The sequence below is a fragment of the Phoenix dactylifera genome, chromosome 3 (genome assembly GCF_009389715.1).
Source record: "Phoenix dactylifera cultivar Barhee BC4 chromosome 3, palm_55x_up_171113_PBpolish2nd_filt_p, whole genome shotgun sequence".
Classification (NCBI taxonomy): Eukaryota; Viridiplantae; Streptophyta; class Magnoliopsida; order Arecales; family Arecaceae; genus Phoenix; species Phoenix dactylifera.
Window position 1 is genome coordinate 21,163,039 of NC_052394.1, and position 14,394 is coordinate 21,177,432.

Genomic DNA, 14,394 nt, shown 5'->3' on the forward strand with positions numbered 1-14,394 from the left:
CCCATACTCAACCCACATGTTTGGGGCAAGCTCAGCCCAATAAATGACGAATGAGTTCATGTTGAAATCAGATCAACTCATAGTCTCATAATAATAGGAAATCAGAGTTCGAAAAAGGAATTCCCCTCACATCTATCGTATATCCGATCCGACCTAACTGTCATCCCTAACTTATACGAGAATTTTTTTTTAATATTATATTTTTACTATATATATTTATATGTACATGTTAAGTAAGTATTGCGCTGAGCCTGTTCGAGCTATCAGGCTCATAAGTCTTATAATGTTTGTGTGAGTGAGGTATCTGAAGCAATATTAGAACTCTTATAAAAACATAATGTTTGATTAATGTGGCTTATGCCTTCCAAGTTGTGGAAAGCAGCGAAAGCATAATTATGCGAACAATCCAATGAATTATTCTGCAAACATTGCAGGAGATTTATCATTCCGCACACTCAATAAGGTGTGAATTTTTCTTCCTTCCTTTTTGCACTGGGCATTTCTGTTTAATAAGTAACTTTGCTTCAAGATTTCTACTATAGGTAGAGGTCCTTCATGATTTCCACTTTATATTATTTTACATTTTTCTTTGCTGTTTATTGCAGTGTTGAGGCCTTGCAGGGCCCATTTACCATTAGGCCCATGGCCATCATGGACATATGAAATGCGGCCCACAGGCTGATCCATTAGCAGCCATACTACCCCAACTATAGCTCGAGCTGTGCCCGTAAACAGAGGAATCAAAGCCACCACAAGCCCCTCTTTTAATCCATTCCATTTTGTTTTTATTTTTTTTCTTTTTTTCAGATTAGTCAATCTTCTTTCGAGAATGGGAGAGCCAATATGTCCAAAATTTAACTAAAACTTATTAAAAAAATAAAAATAATTCCTCCGATATAAATTATAATATCTTTTTGTCAAAACATGATATAGGAACCTATCTTAGAGAGAGAAAGAGAGAGCATATAAACAAAGAATTGATTGGATCAGCAACAAAAGCACCTAAAATATAACATGAACCGTATGATAAATAATCAACTAACTTCATTTCTTAACTCAATAGAACTATAATCGCTGAATGGTAAGCAATCGACCAAGCTTTTATTTTCGGGAGGGATCGAGCCTTGTAAGCCCTCCATGTGCTTTTTCTTCTTCTCCTGCTCCATCCCTTCCTTCGCTTTAGTTCACTTCAGTTCACTCCAACAGATGTTATCATTCCAAAGAATTAGTCCAAACAAGCATTTTTCTATTTTTAATTCAAAACTCTAATTTATTTTTTCTTCATTCATTTAAAAAGAATATATTTAAATTTAAATTCTTTTGTCTTGCACGACATGAAATGTTGCCAATAGGAAACAAAAAAAAAAAAAAAGAAGACCAAACCAGCATCAACCCAAATTGATAGGCATCCTGCTCAACCTTGATGGTGGCTCTATCTTTTATTTCTTAAAAAATAATAAAATAATATTTGTACTAAACATGTGGAGCAAAAGGCATTGGTGATAGTAATTATGCAAGAGACAATTTCAATTTTTCATCTCAATCATACTTTGACATTTGACTAATAAATTCTTCTCATTTTCATCCTTTAAAAAAAAATAAGATAATTTATACAATTTTTATTAATAAATGAGATGTATAAAATGCATCACAGAACTCTGATGAGCAGCAATTGCATATCCAATAAACCCACTTCAGCCTGTTTTGACTAAAACCAGACAAACGGCGGGCGGAAGTTCCGTTACAACGGAGCAAGGACGTTTTTCGTTATCTCGAAACTACAGAGCTCTTCAGAATTTCTACCCTCACAGGGTGGTGACCACACTCCCAAAGTTTGACGTCCGAGGCCGCGGGAGAAGGGAAGAAAAGCCGCCTTTCCACCACCCGCCGCCTCAATCCCCTGCCCGATAAAACTATTCGACGAAATCGACCTCTCGCCACGTGTTCTCAGTTGGTCCCTTCCACAAGTCACTCTCTTCCTCTCCCTTCCACAAGCACCCCCTTCCTCTCCCTTCCTCATTTATCCACCTACACGGATATCAAAGCATTCCGTTTTCTATTACCTATCTGCTTGCGTAGATCTCAAAGCATTTGATTCTCTGTCATCCATCCGTCTGTATATATCTTAAAGCACTTCCTTTATATGCACAGATCTCAAAGTGCCCTCATCATATATCATCTATCCACCTAGATAAATCTTAAAACATCTCATCATCCGTCAATTATCCAGGTATATAGATTTTAGAGCACTCCATCCTTTATCATTCATCTGCTTACACAGTTCTTAAAGTATTTTATCTTTTACCGTTCAATTGTTTGCGCAAATTTTAAAGTGCTCCATCCACTTAACTCTTTTTCTCTTTCTTTTTATATTCATGCTAAAAAAAAGTGTCTTGCTATGGAAGCTGAAAAGATAATTTTAGAATTTTATAAAAGTTTAAAAGTTTTTGGATAATTAGATTGAAAATGCTACGGGATTTATGGGCTGGTCGGTATAACTAGTAAAATTATAAAATTACAGGATGAACTAAATTTATATTCATGAGAAGGGGAAATGGCTTTTGAGAGAACCATAAGTTGAGGTCTTTTTCTTTTCCACCTATTAGGTGACTCTTTACGTAATAATACTTTGTAAGAGATGACTGATATTTTTTAGATTTTTAGGACCCAAGTGTTAATGATTTAACTTGAGCCGATGCCTCTGTAATTTTTTATTTTTATTTTTACTGTTTTTTTAAAGGATGACCTCCCCGAGCGCTATTCAACTCTAGCGAGTCGGTGACGCTGCCTTCCAACCCCCCCTTCCTCCCCCCCCCTCTTTCAAATCATGCGGCCCCGATGGGATCCCGTCCTCCGCTCCGTAATCCTCCATCTCCCTCCTTTTGAGTCGCTCCGCCCATGGCCTCCCCGAGCGTGCAGGACATCATGGAGTTCTTGACGGCGCATGGCTTCGCCAGCGCCGCCGCCGCCCTTCGCGACGACATCAACTCCCGCTCCGCCGCGGGCGACGCCGACTCCGTCGGCCTCGACCTCCTCCGGCCGCTCAGGATCAATCCCTGCAGTGGCGATGGCGACGGCGGCGGCGGCCTTCCGGTGAGCTCCGCCTCCAGCTCCCGCTCCACCGACGCCTTCGTCAGCCCCGGCTCGTCCCCCTCCGGTTTTACTCCCGGAAAATCTAAAATGACTATTCTTCGAGCAATTACAAGCCAATTTTAGTTGATTACTTGATTAATTTGTTACTTTCGACCGGCATTTTATCTTAAATTCTTGGTCTCGTTACCTATTTTGATGTTTCTTGGACAGAACTATTGAATCCTTATGGAATTTGGTCGCCGGCTGGGGCTAAATCATCTGACTCGTCGTTGGAGAGGGAATTTGGGACTGCGCGAGAGTATGATGAGTCGAATTTGTTCGATGTCCCCTTCTGGGATGATGATCGGTACGAGGGCTATCTCAATGATCCGTACATTGTAAAGATGAGCCCGAGCCCTGGTGGATGCCAGACCGAGGATAAGTTTATAATGTCTATGGATGCTGAGGAGAGACTTGGGAAGCAAGAAATATTTGATTTTTGTGCTGGAGATGAGCATGGAGATGGTGTTGGTGCTAGCTGTTTGGGTTGTTCTGAGATTTATAAATGTTCTTCTCCTCTATGCGATTGTTGCAGTGAATTGAGGGAGCGGTATGACGTGAACGTTGTTGGAAATTCGAGTTTGACAATACATGGAAGGTACCAGATATTTGATGACTATGCAGAGAGACTGGATGAATGTGGGGAAGAAGATGGGCTTCAGTTGAAGTGCGTTGATATGAGGCCAGAGGATGTTGTTTTGGAAGGTGATTTGCTTCAAGATGTCAATGAAGTACAGAAGAAGAAAATTTTGGAGTTTGGGTTAGTGGAGAAGGAATCTCATATGTGTAACTCATATGCAGGTGCCACGAGTAATCTCACAAGTGAGCATTTGCTTTTTTCTCTTTGATTAATAGTTGTTTTCTGTAATGTTAGTTTTATTTTTTTGGCCAGGGGGTGACTGTCGATTTGTCCAGTCTGTTTGAACAAAAATGATGAGTTGGCGGAATTTGCAAGGTGGCCTATTTATTAATCATAGTCTCGATTGATGGTGTATTGTAAATAAAAATTTTCGATCTGGTTGTTAGACCAGTCTCTTTGTTTTATTGGACACTAAATCTAAAAAGAATTCTAACTTAACTACGTTCTAGAGAGAACGATACCTTTTTGTGATGTGACCATCATTACATGTTATTATATGTTTAATATGGTATGTTTTCTGAAATCTTCTTCAGCTTTGGTGCCTCAGCTCTTACAGTTCTTCCATTCCATTATAATTTCAGAAATATGTGTACTTTTCTTTCTTTATATTTACTATCGTTTAGATGCTGGGTTTCATTATTGAAATTTTTGTCATGTGAATGTAGATGATGATTCTGTATATGAGAGAAAAAGTAGTGGGGATTCAAACAACTGTGGTGGAGTGATTATTGTAAACACTATAGATGATAAGGAGGTGCAAAAAAGAGACTACTGCATACAACCTTTTCCTGAGAGAGCTTCTCAAGATGTAGATGATGCCTATGAAGAGTGTGAAACACTTGATAGGGCACTTGAGGGTTCTGGAGCTGTGGACATTGAAGGAGAGGACGACATTACCAGTAATGAACTTCAGCTGTATAATTGTGATGAGGATGAATATGAAGCATTTGAGTTGAGAATCATACATCGGAAAAAGAGGTAAAATAAGAATCAAACCTTCTTGTCAGAGTATAATTTGATTAATGCATAAAACTATCCTTGTGCTCACATGCTGGACAATCAATTACAGGACTGGCTTTGAAGAAAACAAAGATCTGCCAATTGTTTTGAACTCTGCTATAGCAGGCAGATATTATGTTACTGAATATCTTGGTTCAGCTGCATTCAGCAAGGTTGTCGAGGCACGCGATCTTTATATGGGAATTGATGTGTGCCTTAAAATAATAAAAAATGATAAGGATTTCTTTGATCAGAGTTTGGATGAGATCAAACTCCTCAAATTAGCGAATAAACATGACCCTGCTGATGAGCACCATATATTGCGTCTCTACGACTTCTTCTATCATCAGGTTTGTTGTATCAATTCAGCATATAAGAAGTCTCTTGAATAATGTTCAAACACTTGTTTTTTTCCCCATTCTCACTGAGATAGATCATGCCCAAAAAAAAAAATCAAAGTTCTTTGTGTTTCTAACTGATGCTCAACATGAATATTTTTTTTCTAATATAGTCCTCCTTGATCTGCACTCTCGAGCATTACAATTTTATATTGACATATATACAAAAATACTTGGGAGATTGACCTATAAAGATTGGATCAAGGTCAGTATTCTTCCCCTAGTGAGAGGAATTGACCATTTTACAGCAAAAACAATCCTATCAAAGTCCTCTTGCATAGTTGCAAACTCTAACCTCAAAAGGAGAGCCAAAGCACATTGACAAAGTATCCACTATACATCTCATCCTATTTATCCCAAGCTTATTGGGCATTCTACATACAACCCTATTAACAATCTCTTTCTCAAATCCACTTGAAGATGGATAATCTAGTTGAAATGACTCAGCATGATTTGAAATCTACTAAAAGCTTATTCTAACCAAAAGCTCGTTCTACCCCTTAGGAGATCAGCCATCATTTGCATGTTGTGAATAGCTAGAAAAGACTGCTTTCTCAACATCTCTATGTATAAAAAGAAATGTCAAAAATGATTCTTTTTCTCATTGAGGTACATCTCCCAAAACATTTCCTAAGATAATGGTAGAATGTTAAGCGCAAGGATGGTCACCTATCACTGTTCTTACCCCTTAAAATTCCAACGGATGCCTTTATGCAACCAGCTGATTTTAATCTATTGTTCCTACTTGGAAGAACATCCAAACTTGAGCCTTTTTTTTTTTTTTTTTTTTTTTTGCAGAATGGCACTTCTGGGAAAAGTCATAGGCACTCCTTGTTCACATTATTATGATACTTTCTACAGTCAACATAAAACATGCACGAGATCTTTCTCCAATTGTCTTATTTGAATAACTGAGATCTTTCTCCAGTATCATGGGCACACTTCTGGGCCTCTAAACAGTAAGAAGCCATCAAAGTTAAAAATTTTGTCTCCCGATAATTTTGGCTCTTATGGCACATAGCTGGCATTGTGGAAGATGAATATTTAACACATTCAATAAGGTAAGAGGCATGTAGTTCTTGATGCAATTATCACTCATCATTACTTATGAATCAAGGCAAAGAAATTCATATTAGATCCTGACTGAGAAGTCACCCTAGTAATACACTTTGTATCTCTCCACACCCTATATTCAACATCAACAATATCCAAGAATTGCTGATAAAAGAATTGAATAAAAATCAAGCTCAGGTGCCTTCTTCTCAGGCATCTCAAGCAATGCTTTCCTAATCTCTTTCTATGTAATTTTCTAAAACATTGTATAAGTCATAAAAGATTGGTATAAGCGCTACCAATCAGGGTGTATGAACACCTGCTAATAATCAGGGCACTAATGCAAGCAATGAGTGGTTGGTTCTTAGTAGGAGACAATAAATTTTATAAGAATACTGTGCATTCCATGAGCATTGTGGATAAATGACGATGGAGGTTTTCAACATTTTTGGTGTTGAATCTGTAAGTCATGTTTGCTGGATTGTTTTTCACTCAGTGGTTAACAAGCAATATTCTTTTGAAATCCATATGCATTTAGTTAATATTTTGTCTTTATATATTTTTAATTAGGTTATTTCATCCGTTAGGATTTTCTGCTTTTGTGATTACATGTGTTTCTTTCTTATACTAATGGGTATATCTGGTTTGTTCTTGGTACTCATATTTAAATTTGTCCTTTTTAATTAAATAGCTTTATAAAAATACAACTTCTAAAATTTGATTTGTTGATTGTTCTGAAATTCTGACCGCAGAAAAATCCTACAGGAACATCTTTTCATTGTTACTGAACTACTTCGAGCAAATCTGTACGAATTTCAGAAATATAATCAGGAAACTGGTGGGGAGGTGTATTTCACATTGTCCAAGATACAGGTTTATTCTTTCTATTTTTAATAGTCATTAGGCACTCATACAAAAGTTTTGTAGACTAGGAATACCTGTAAAACTAACATAGTCCTCACCATATTACAAATAAAACTAATACATCTGACCGTTTGCCATAATTGGAAATATTTGTAGTCCCGCTTTGATCAGTAACAAATAAGGTGAGTGAAAGAATTGTTTTCTATGCTTGTTTAAAGAAATTTATGATAATATTCATGCTGGCTACTCTACGAGTCAAGTCAAAACACACTAAAGCTTTATCAAAAAGGCACCAATTTTTAATGTAATTTAGAAATGTTCTCTCTATTAACATGCCTTGAATCATCTAGTTCATTCTTTAGTTTGTTAAGATCATTTCATTGGCTGGTGACAATCTTTAAGTTTCAAGTAATGCCGCATATAATTTCCTATTTCAACAACAGAAACTTGAAATTCTATGTGTTACTTATTTATTATTTATTGTTGATAGGAAGAACAAATACTAAATGATTAACGACTTATATTGGATCTTCCTTTTTCTCTCAGGATATAGCTCGACAATGTTTAGAGGCTTTGGAGTACCTGCATCATTTGAGAATAATTCATTGTGATCTAAAGCCTGAGAATATCCTTATTAAAAGCTACAACAGATGTGAAATTAAGGTTATTGATCTTGGAAGCAGTTGCTTTCAGATGGACAACTTGTGCCTGCATATCCAATCTCGTTCTTATAGAGCTCCTGAAACTATTCTCGGTCTACCTTTTAATGAGAAGATTGATGTTTGGTCTCTTGGTTGCATCCTAGCTGAGCTTTACACTGGTGATGTAAGTTTAACTTGATTTTCCATAGCTTAAATTTATAGAGATATGCTTTTTTGTTAGATATTGTAACAATGTCTAATGATATATAAACTCCAGGTATCATACTTGATTGGAATCATCACTGAAGTAACAGTTCTTTTCATCCTTTTCTTGTAACTGCTTAGTTTGACAATGTTATTCATAAAATGCAATTATCTCTTTAGAGAAGCTTATAAAATTCATTATGTGATTGAAAGATCCACCCTTTTCTTTTAAAATAGTCTTATGACTAAGTCCTTATGGTTTGCAGCACAAATTTCACCAATGTAATTTATGTTATTTGTGTTCATTCTAAGAAGAAAGGAACAAGCATCCTTGTCCCTTGATGGTAGAAAATAAATTTCCGTTTCACAACTCAGTTTTGGTCTTCTTTAGACCCTACTATTTCTCGTATCATCGACTCCCTCTGTGAAATCCTACCATCTAGGATGGCATATAACTGCGATCATAGCTTCAAGTTCTTCGATGGAGACACAACTGAGATTTTGTGATACTTCCTACTAGAGAAGTTCAGATCAAATGCAGAAGTTCAGATCAAATGCAAGTTGGTCTACAGGGTCAAGTCTCTCTATGATGGCCTTATTGACTGTACCATTGATTGATTAGTTGGTAGTGATTTCAACCAAGAGTATGAAATTAACTTCGTTAATGACATCAGAAAAAAGACATTGACTTTATCAAAAACTTCACTCCATCGCTAGACAAAATCATATTAGGTGAATTCTTAATGTTCTTATCATTTATATGTGACCTCGATGTTGTTACATAATACATGATAGATTATATATTAGATATATTGGTGTTGAATGTCTGGCCAACCTGGGTTTTCCAGGGCTAACTTTATTTAAGCCCAGGCCTGGCCTGAAAATTGATATCTGGCCTGGCCTTATGCTGAAAAGGCAGCCCATGTGGCCCATGCCAAGTATATAATACCAATTAATATTACTATGTATAATACTACCATGTTGTCAGAAATCTTTAACTGCAAGAAGCTTGAGAAAGTTATAACAATGCACGGATCAGGAAGAATCTTTCAGTGGAACAAGTGGTAGTGTTTCTCTGTTATAGCAATTATTGCCAGGGTACATTCATACCATTCTCCCATGTGACTTAAAGCATTATCCTTCTTATTACGAGGGCTATCTCCTTTTTCTGAAAGCTTATCCTTATTGGTGCAAGGAATTCTAAGTTTATTAAACAAATTCACCTGACTTACTCAGGATATGCTTAAGAGATCATTCAACCAACAAGTTGTTAGGATTTGGAACTGCTAGTATAAAACTCGATTACAGCTCTCTTCAGCCATAGATGTTGTGTTTTTACTCATCCATATGTTTTCCCCCTTCAAAAACTTTGTTCAAAGTATCTGCTTAAGAACAAGTATTATTTATGAAGCACGTATGTATAGTTCACTGCTTGCTATAATATTTGAATTTTTAAAATTTTCTTTCCATACCAGCTGATTACAAGTTGTAAGGTTTTTTCCTACAACAGGTGCTCTTTCCAAATGTTTCAGCAGTCATGATGCTGGCTCGCATGATTGGGATTCTTGGTCCAATTGACATGGAGATGCTTGTAATGGGCCAGGAAACCCACAAATACTTCACAGATAACTTTGATCTTTATCACAGAAATGAGGTTTGTGTCACATTCTTAGTCTTAACTTCAATATAAAAGCTGTCTAGTCATTTCTTAAACTTAAATAAGATTATCATTTTGTTAATCTTTCCGAACTCAATATAAAATAAGGTTTGTTAGTTATAATTTTGTTTTCTCAGTGTTAATATCTTTTTGTATGTAGAAAATCTCTTTACTATAGCTGCATAGTAATTTTAAAATGGGAAATAGAATTACATTGAAAGACAAGAAGAATTCATTTGATTATTTGTCAATTTTTGCAAGCTCAAATATATGATATAAGGCTTGTTAGTTATAATTCTGTTTTGTTAATGTTAAGACGCCCTTGAATGTAGAAATTCTCTTTACAACAGCTACCTAGTAATTTTGAAATGAAAAATAGAATATTCTTATGTAGGTCACTTTGAGGTATGCTACCAGAATCATACATCATATCTATGTTTTGCTTAGTATTAGTTTTTTGGCTTCTGTCCATGATGAACCATACACTTCTAAACAGGGAGTGTTGTTTCATATAAAGTCCTGCAATATTCACAGTGACATGTTTTTGTGAGTTCAATTATTTTTAGTGAAAGGCCAATTTGAATGTCTTGCAATTCAATGTTCTCAGACTTTGAGCCTTGGCGCTACGGTAAGGTTGCTTCAATTGTGACCTAAGGGTTTCATGGGTTCAAAGCATGGAAATAGCCTCTCCACATGTAGGGGTAAAGCTGGATCTTCGTGAGACCCTGCAATGGCAGGAGCCTCATGCACTGGGCCGCTCTTTTTGGATGCTTTCTAAGGGATTCATTATTTTGGGATTTTGGTTTACAGACAACTAATTTAGGCAGATCATCAATTGGTTTGAGTCGGAACTCCATCTTTCAAAGAAGAGGATTAATTCAAAGTAACTCAAAAGAAACGGAATACATACAACCTGTTGAAGTGGTACATGTGTAGATAATGAGCATGGACGGATGAATCCTGTGCAACATCTAATTGCATGGAAAAAGGTGAACTAAGAAAATAAGAATTCTCAGACCATCTATTTGTGGCACATTTTAGCGAATCCTGCTTACCCTTATGTTAATGTCTTCCTGATGGCAAGTTTCTAAACTCTTTGTTACTTAAAATGCAAGTCTTTCTTGAAAGACTAGCTATTGAAAGTAATATGCATGATTGATAGCATAAAGATTGCTGATAGCCATAAATCATATGATAGACTATCTTCTGTCTGAAACTCATGCTTGAAAGTTTCTAGATCATTACCTTTGCAACATTCAAACTTGAAGCCACATTGTGAATTTAAGCCATTTTTACCATAACATGTCACATAAATGAGAAATCTTTGGAATAATTTGGAGGAATTATTATGTAAGGAGCCTGGATATAACCTTTATTACCTCGAGAATAATCAACTAACAGGATCAATGTAGTCCCATGGGGAAGTTTGTTGTGTTATGATATAGTTACCTTGTTAGCTGGTTTTCCTCATTAAAAAAAAGGTTAAATGATTTTATAGTGTCATTAAGTGTTTATCTGGCCAAAACTGTTGGAAGTATGTTATGACTATTGAAAAATAACTATTTTATTTTGTCTATATGTGCTTCTCAGGAAACAGATCAGATAGAGCATGTGATACCTGAGAAGTCATCATTGGCACATCATTTGCAAGTTTCTGATACAAAATTTCTCGATTTCCTTTCATGTTTGCTCGAAATAAATCCTAGGAGGCGGCCCACAGCAAGACAAGCGTTATTACATCCATGGCTTTCCTTTCCATATGAGTAAATCTCCATCCAAAGTTTCACTGATGCCCCTTATAAAAGGCCAGTGCCATACCACCTTGTTTCAATACCTGCTATTGCTTTTGCTAAGCAAAGGCATTTTCACCATCTACAGGTTCAATGTTCTGTTGTATGTTTGTCCGGAATTTCTGCATCCCAAGTGTATTGAGTGAGTATCCTGAAAACAACAAAGAGAAAGTTATACCAAGTGAATCGAGTCATACATGTAACTATGCATGTAAATATCTAACATACATGTTCTGTATATATTTTATGGTTCTTTCCGAACGTTTGGCCCTGAGTTCCAGTTCCATGCTTGCAACTCCCGGAGCTGGAAATGCTATTAAGTTCTAAGCAGCTTTTATTTAGCTAGTAAGTTGATTTCTAAGCCACATTTTGGTCCTGTCTTGGCCTGAGTGTTATCCATGTTGCCATCAATCAAGTGATGTATTTGTATTAAAATCATTTGGCTCTGGAAGTGGTGATTAATACTGATAAATCAGTGGAAGGCTTCTGATTTCTAAAACTCCAATACCATAGTAAGTTTGGACAGTTGACTAATATTAGGATTAATTGGGAAAAATGAAATGTTGCTTTTTATTGTTTTAGATTAGAAATTTCGAAACAGGATATGCAGATATCCTAAGTGATATGTAACGTTCAATACATTGAATAATCAGCAAATATGATAAAGCAAGTACTGTTTTATACTTCTTCTTGTGTTAGAAATTTATTATGCAGGGAGCTCTATAGTTGAAGTTGTACTGCAACTTAGAAGGCATTGTACCTTATGTTGTATTAGTTGATTTATAAGGAAGCTCACTTCTTCTATTAGATGAAAGTTTTGAAAAAAGAGGGATGCACTTAATAGATATTTCGTAAAACATATTGCGAATGGATGTTAGGTTAGGATAATTGATATATATGGAGATAAGGATATTTTAGATAGGGAGGTTGGTGTTGAAGTCGCCAATGGTGATATTCATGGTGCGGACCTAAGCACCATGGGGAAGGAGGACGGGTGGTGCGGGCTTTGAGGAGGTGGAGAAGGTGAATGAGAGAGGTGGGTTGGGTGATGTAAAGGTGAGGATACGTGGTGGTAGAGGTAGAGGAGGTGGTAGAGTGGAGGAGAGAGGAAAAAAAAGGAAAATTTTTTTTTCTTTAATTAAGATAGAAAGGGGAGATTCTTTTTTCTTTAATTAAGATATCTTGTTTTGTGGCTATTTTGACTGCAAGTGAACCTACCACAAGATGGCCTAAGTTGTTGCTTAAGAGCAAAGCAACTTAGTACATAATTTGAGGGGTAGATATCCAAACGAGCGGGATGGTTTGCACCTCCAACTTGAGTTACATATGGCTCTACTGCTTCCAAGTAGCCTGTATAAGTAAGCAGACATATCAGATAACAGACATCTTATAATTCATCAGTTCATAGATAATTTCATGTTTATTCATGTTATTTTTAATAAAAGGAAATTAGTTGGAGACGAAAAAACAAAGGAATAAACTCGAAAACATTTTTTTGGCCATCTTGATTAAATAGTTTCTTCATGGTTAAAAGAAAAATAAGTCTCTTTGACAACATTAAACCAAAGTATTAGGCGGCGTGACCCAGGTATCGGGTAATCCTAAATAGTTGAAAACCAAAATTGAAATGTGGAGAATTCTTTTAGTCTTGCTCGGTTAAGGTGATAGTCAAAAGGGGGGCAAAATAAGGGAGTATGATAGAATAATGCTGAATAAATGAAGTTTATTCAGATAATTCCAGTTTATTTAAGAACCACACAGAATCATTTTATTCTGCTGGTGTGGAATAACCTTCTTTTCAAGCATTATTCCAGAATGTCCCTCACATGTTCACCACCCTTGGCCTCAAAACTTAATCCCAAATCTTGAATGATTTAAATACACAATATAATGGAAGCGTAATGTAGATCACAACACATCGGGCTCGTTTGGTTCGCGGGAAAAGAAGGGGGGAAAGTGTGGTCAACGGGAAAGTAATGAGATGCCTCTTGTTTGGTTGGAGTTTTCAAAGGAGAGAGAAGGGAAAGTTATATTCCCATGGGAATGTGATTCCCACATTTCATGGGAAAGTCTTTCCCATGAGAAACATGGGAAAGTTACTTTCCCATGAGGCGGGAATCACTCTATTTTTACTTTTTCCCAAAAAGTCCCTTCAGCATTAAAGAAGCATTAAAGAGGCATTAAAAATCTAATTTTTATTAAGGGCATAATAGGAATTATATATAACTTTCCTAGGAAAGTGGATGGCCAACCAAACATAAGCACCTTGGAAATTTGTCACTTTCCCATGGTCAACCAAACATGCCAAAAATACTTTCCTAGGCATCCTCTTCCTAGGAATTTGTTTCCCAGGAATCATATTCCTAGGAAGGAAAATGCTTCCCGCGAACCAAACGAGCCCATCATTTGTCATGAACGGTGATGACATAGTTACATAAATTCTATGATGGAACAACATTAGTTCCCGGATAGTTTCTATTGAAATGAACGACCTTGTGTCGTCACGGCAAGCCCCCTAAGAAGAGTATATCCACGAGGACTGGTTGCTATTATTTATAACCATTCTGGCCTCGAAAACTAAGCGAATTCAACTATGTCCCAGTTTGATAGACCTCGAGCCAGCTTTAAAATTATCACCAACAGTCCCTAGAATGTGAGTGGTTTAGCCGCTGCGAACTAAAATAAGTATGGATTTACGTCCAAGCTCACAGGTTTTTTAGGTTGAAACCATCTTATCTTGTCCTATGTTCAATCCAACTTGCTAACTATCAATAAATTAAGTTCGCAATTCGATTTTATGTGTAATAGGACTGGTAATGGACCCCTTTTTTTTAAAAAAATTGGCTGAGCAAGAACAAAATACTTGGAGGCTTATCATGCTGACTGCAACTTCACCTAACGTGCCAAACCCAAGCATGGCCCACGACACCAACTTGGATCTAAAAAAAAAGAGACATGTTTGTAGGCAGTCTATTTTTGATTTCTATTAATATTTTTGTTTATTCCTATTTTCAGA

At 36.5% G+C, this 14,394-nt stretch overlaps 1 protein-coding gene across 6 annotated transcripts; it reads left to right on the plus strand.

The window, feature by feature from the left end:
* The first annotated feature begins 2,788 nt into the window (after positions 1 to 2,788).
* Positions 2,789 to 11,743, plus strand: LOC103718363 (dual specificity tyrosine-phosphorylation-regulated kinase 4-like). Of its 6 annotated transcripts, none has more exons than XM_008807158.3 (8): positions 2,789 to 3,157; positions 3,304 to 3,954; positions 4,438 to 4,750; positions 4,842 to 5,121; positions 6,988 to 7,095; positions 7,633 to 7,911; positions 9,442 to 9,585; positions 11,179 to 11,743. In XM_008807158.3, exons 1-8 carry the CDS (start codon positions 2,899 to 2,901, stop codon positions 11,353 to 11,355), a joined length of 2,211 nt encoding a protein of 736 aa, XP_008805380.2. In that variant the 5' UTR covers positions 2,789 to 2,898; the 3' UTR covers positions 11,356 to 11,743. The 6 variants fall into 6 exon arrangements, with proteins under 6 accessions (XP_008805380.2, XP_038980893.1, XP_038980894.1 ...); XM_039124966.1 differs by having other exon boundaries at positions 3,011 to 3,093; XM_008807188.4 differs by lacking the exon at positions 2,789 to 3,157 and adding an exon at positions 4,025 to 4,087 and having other exon boundaries at positions 3,585 to 3,933.
* Positions 11,744 to 14,394: the final 2,651 nt, after the last annotated feature.

What these genes read in the sequence shown, in the direction of transcription:
- LOC103718363 (XM_008807158.3), top strand. Translation starts at nt 2,899, where the DNA reads ATGGCCTCCCCGAGCGTGCAGGACATCATGGAGTTCTTGACGGCGCAT. An exon ending in TGCCACGAGTAATCTCACAA is followed by an intron (nt 3,955 to 4,437) that starts GTGAGCATTTGC and finishes ATGTGAATGTAG; the next exon opens with ATGATGATTCTGTATATGAG. An exon ending in ACGACTTCTTCTATCATCAG is followed by an intron (nt 5,122 to 6,987) that starts GTTTGTTGTATC and finishes AAAATCCTACAG; the next exon opens with GAACATCTTTTCATTGTTAC.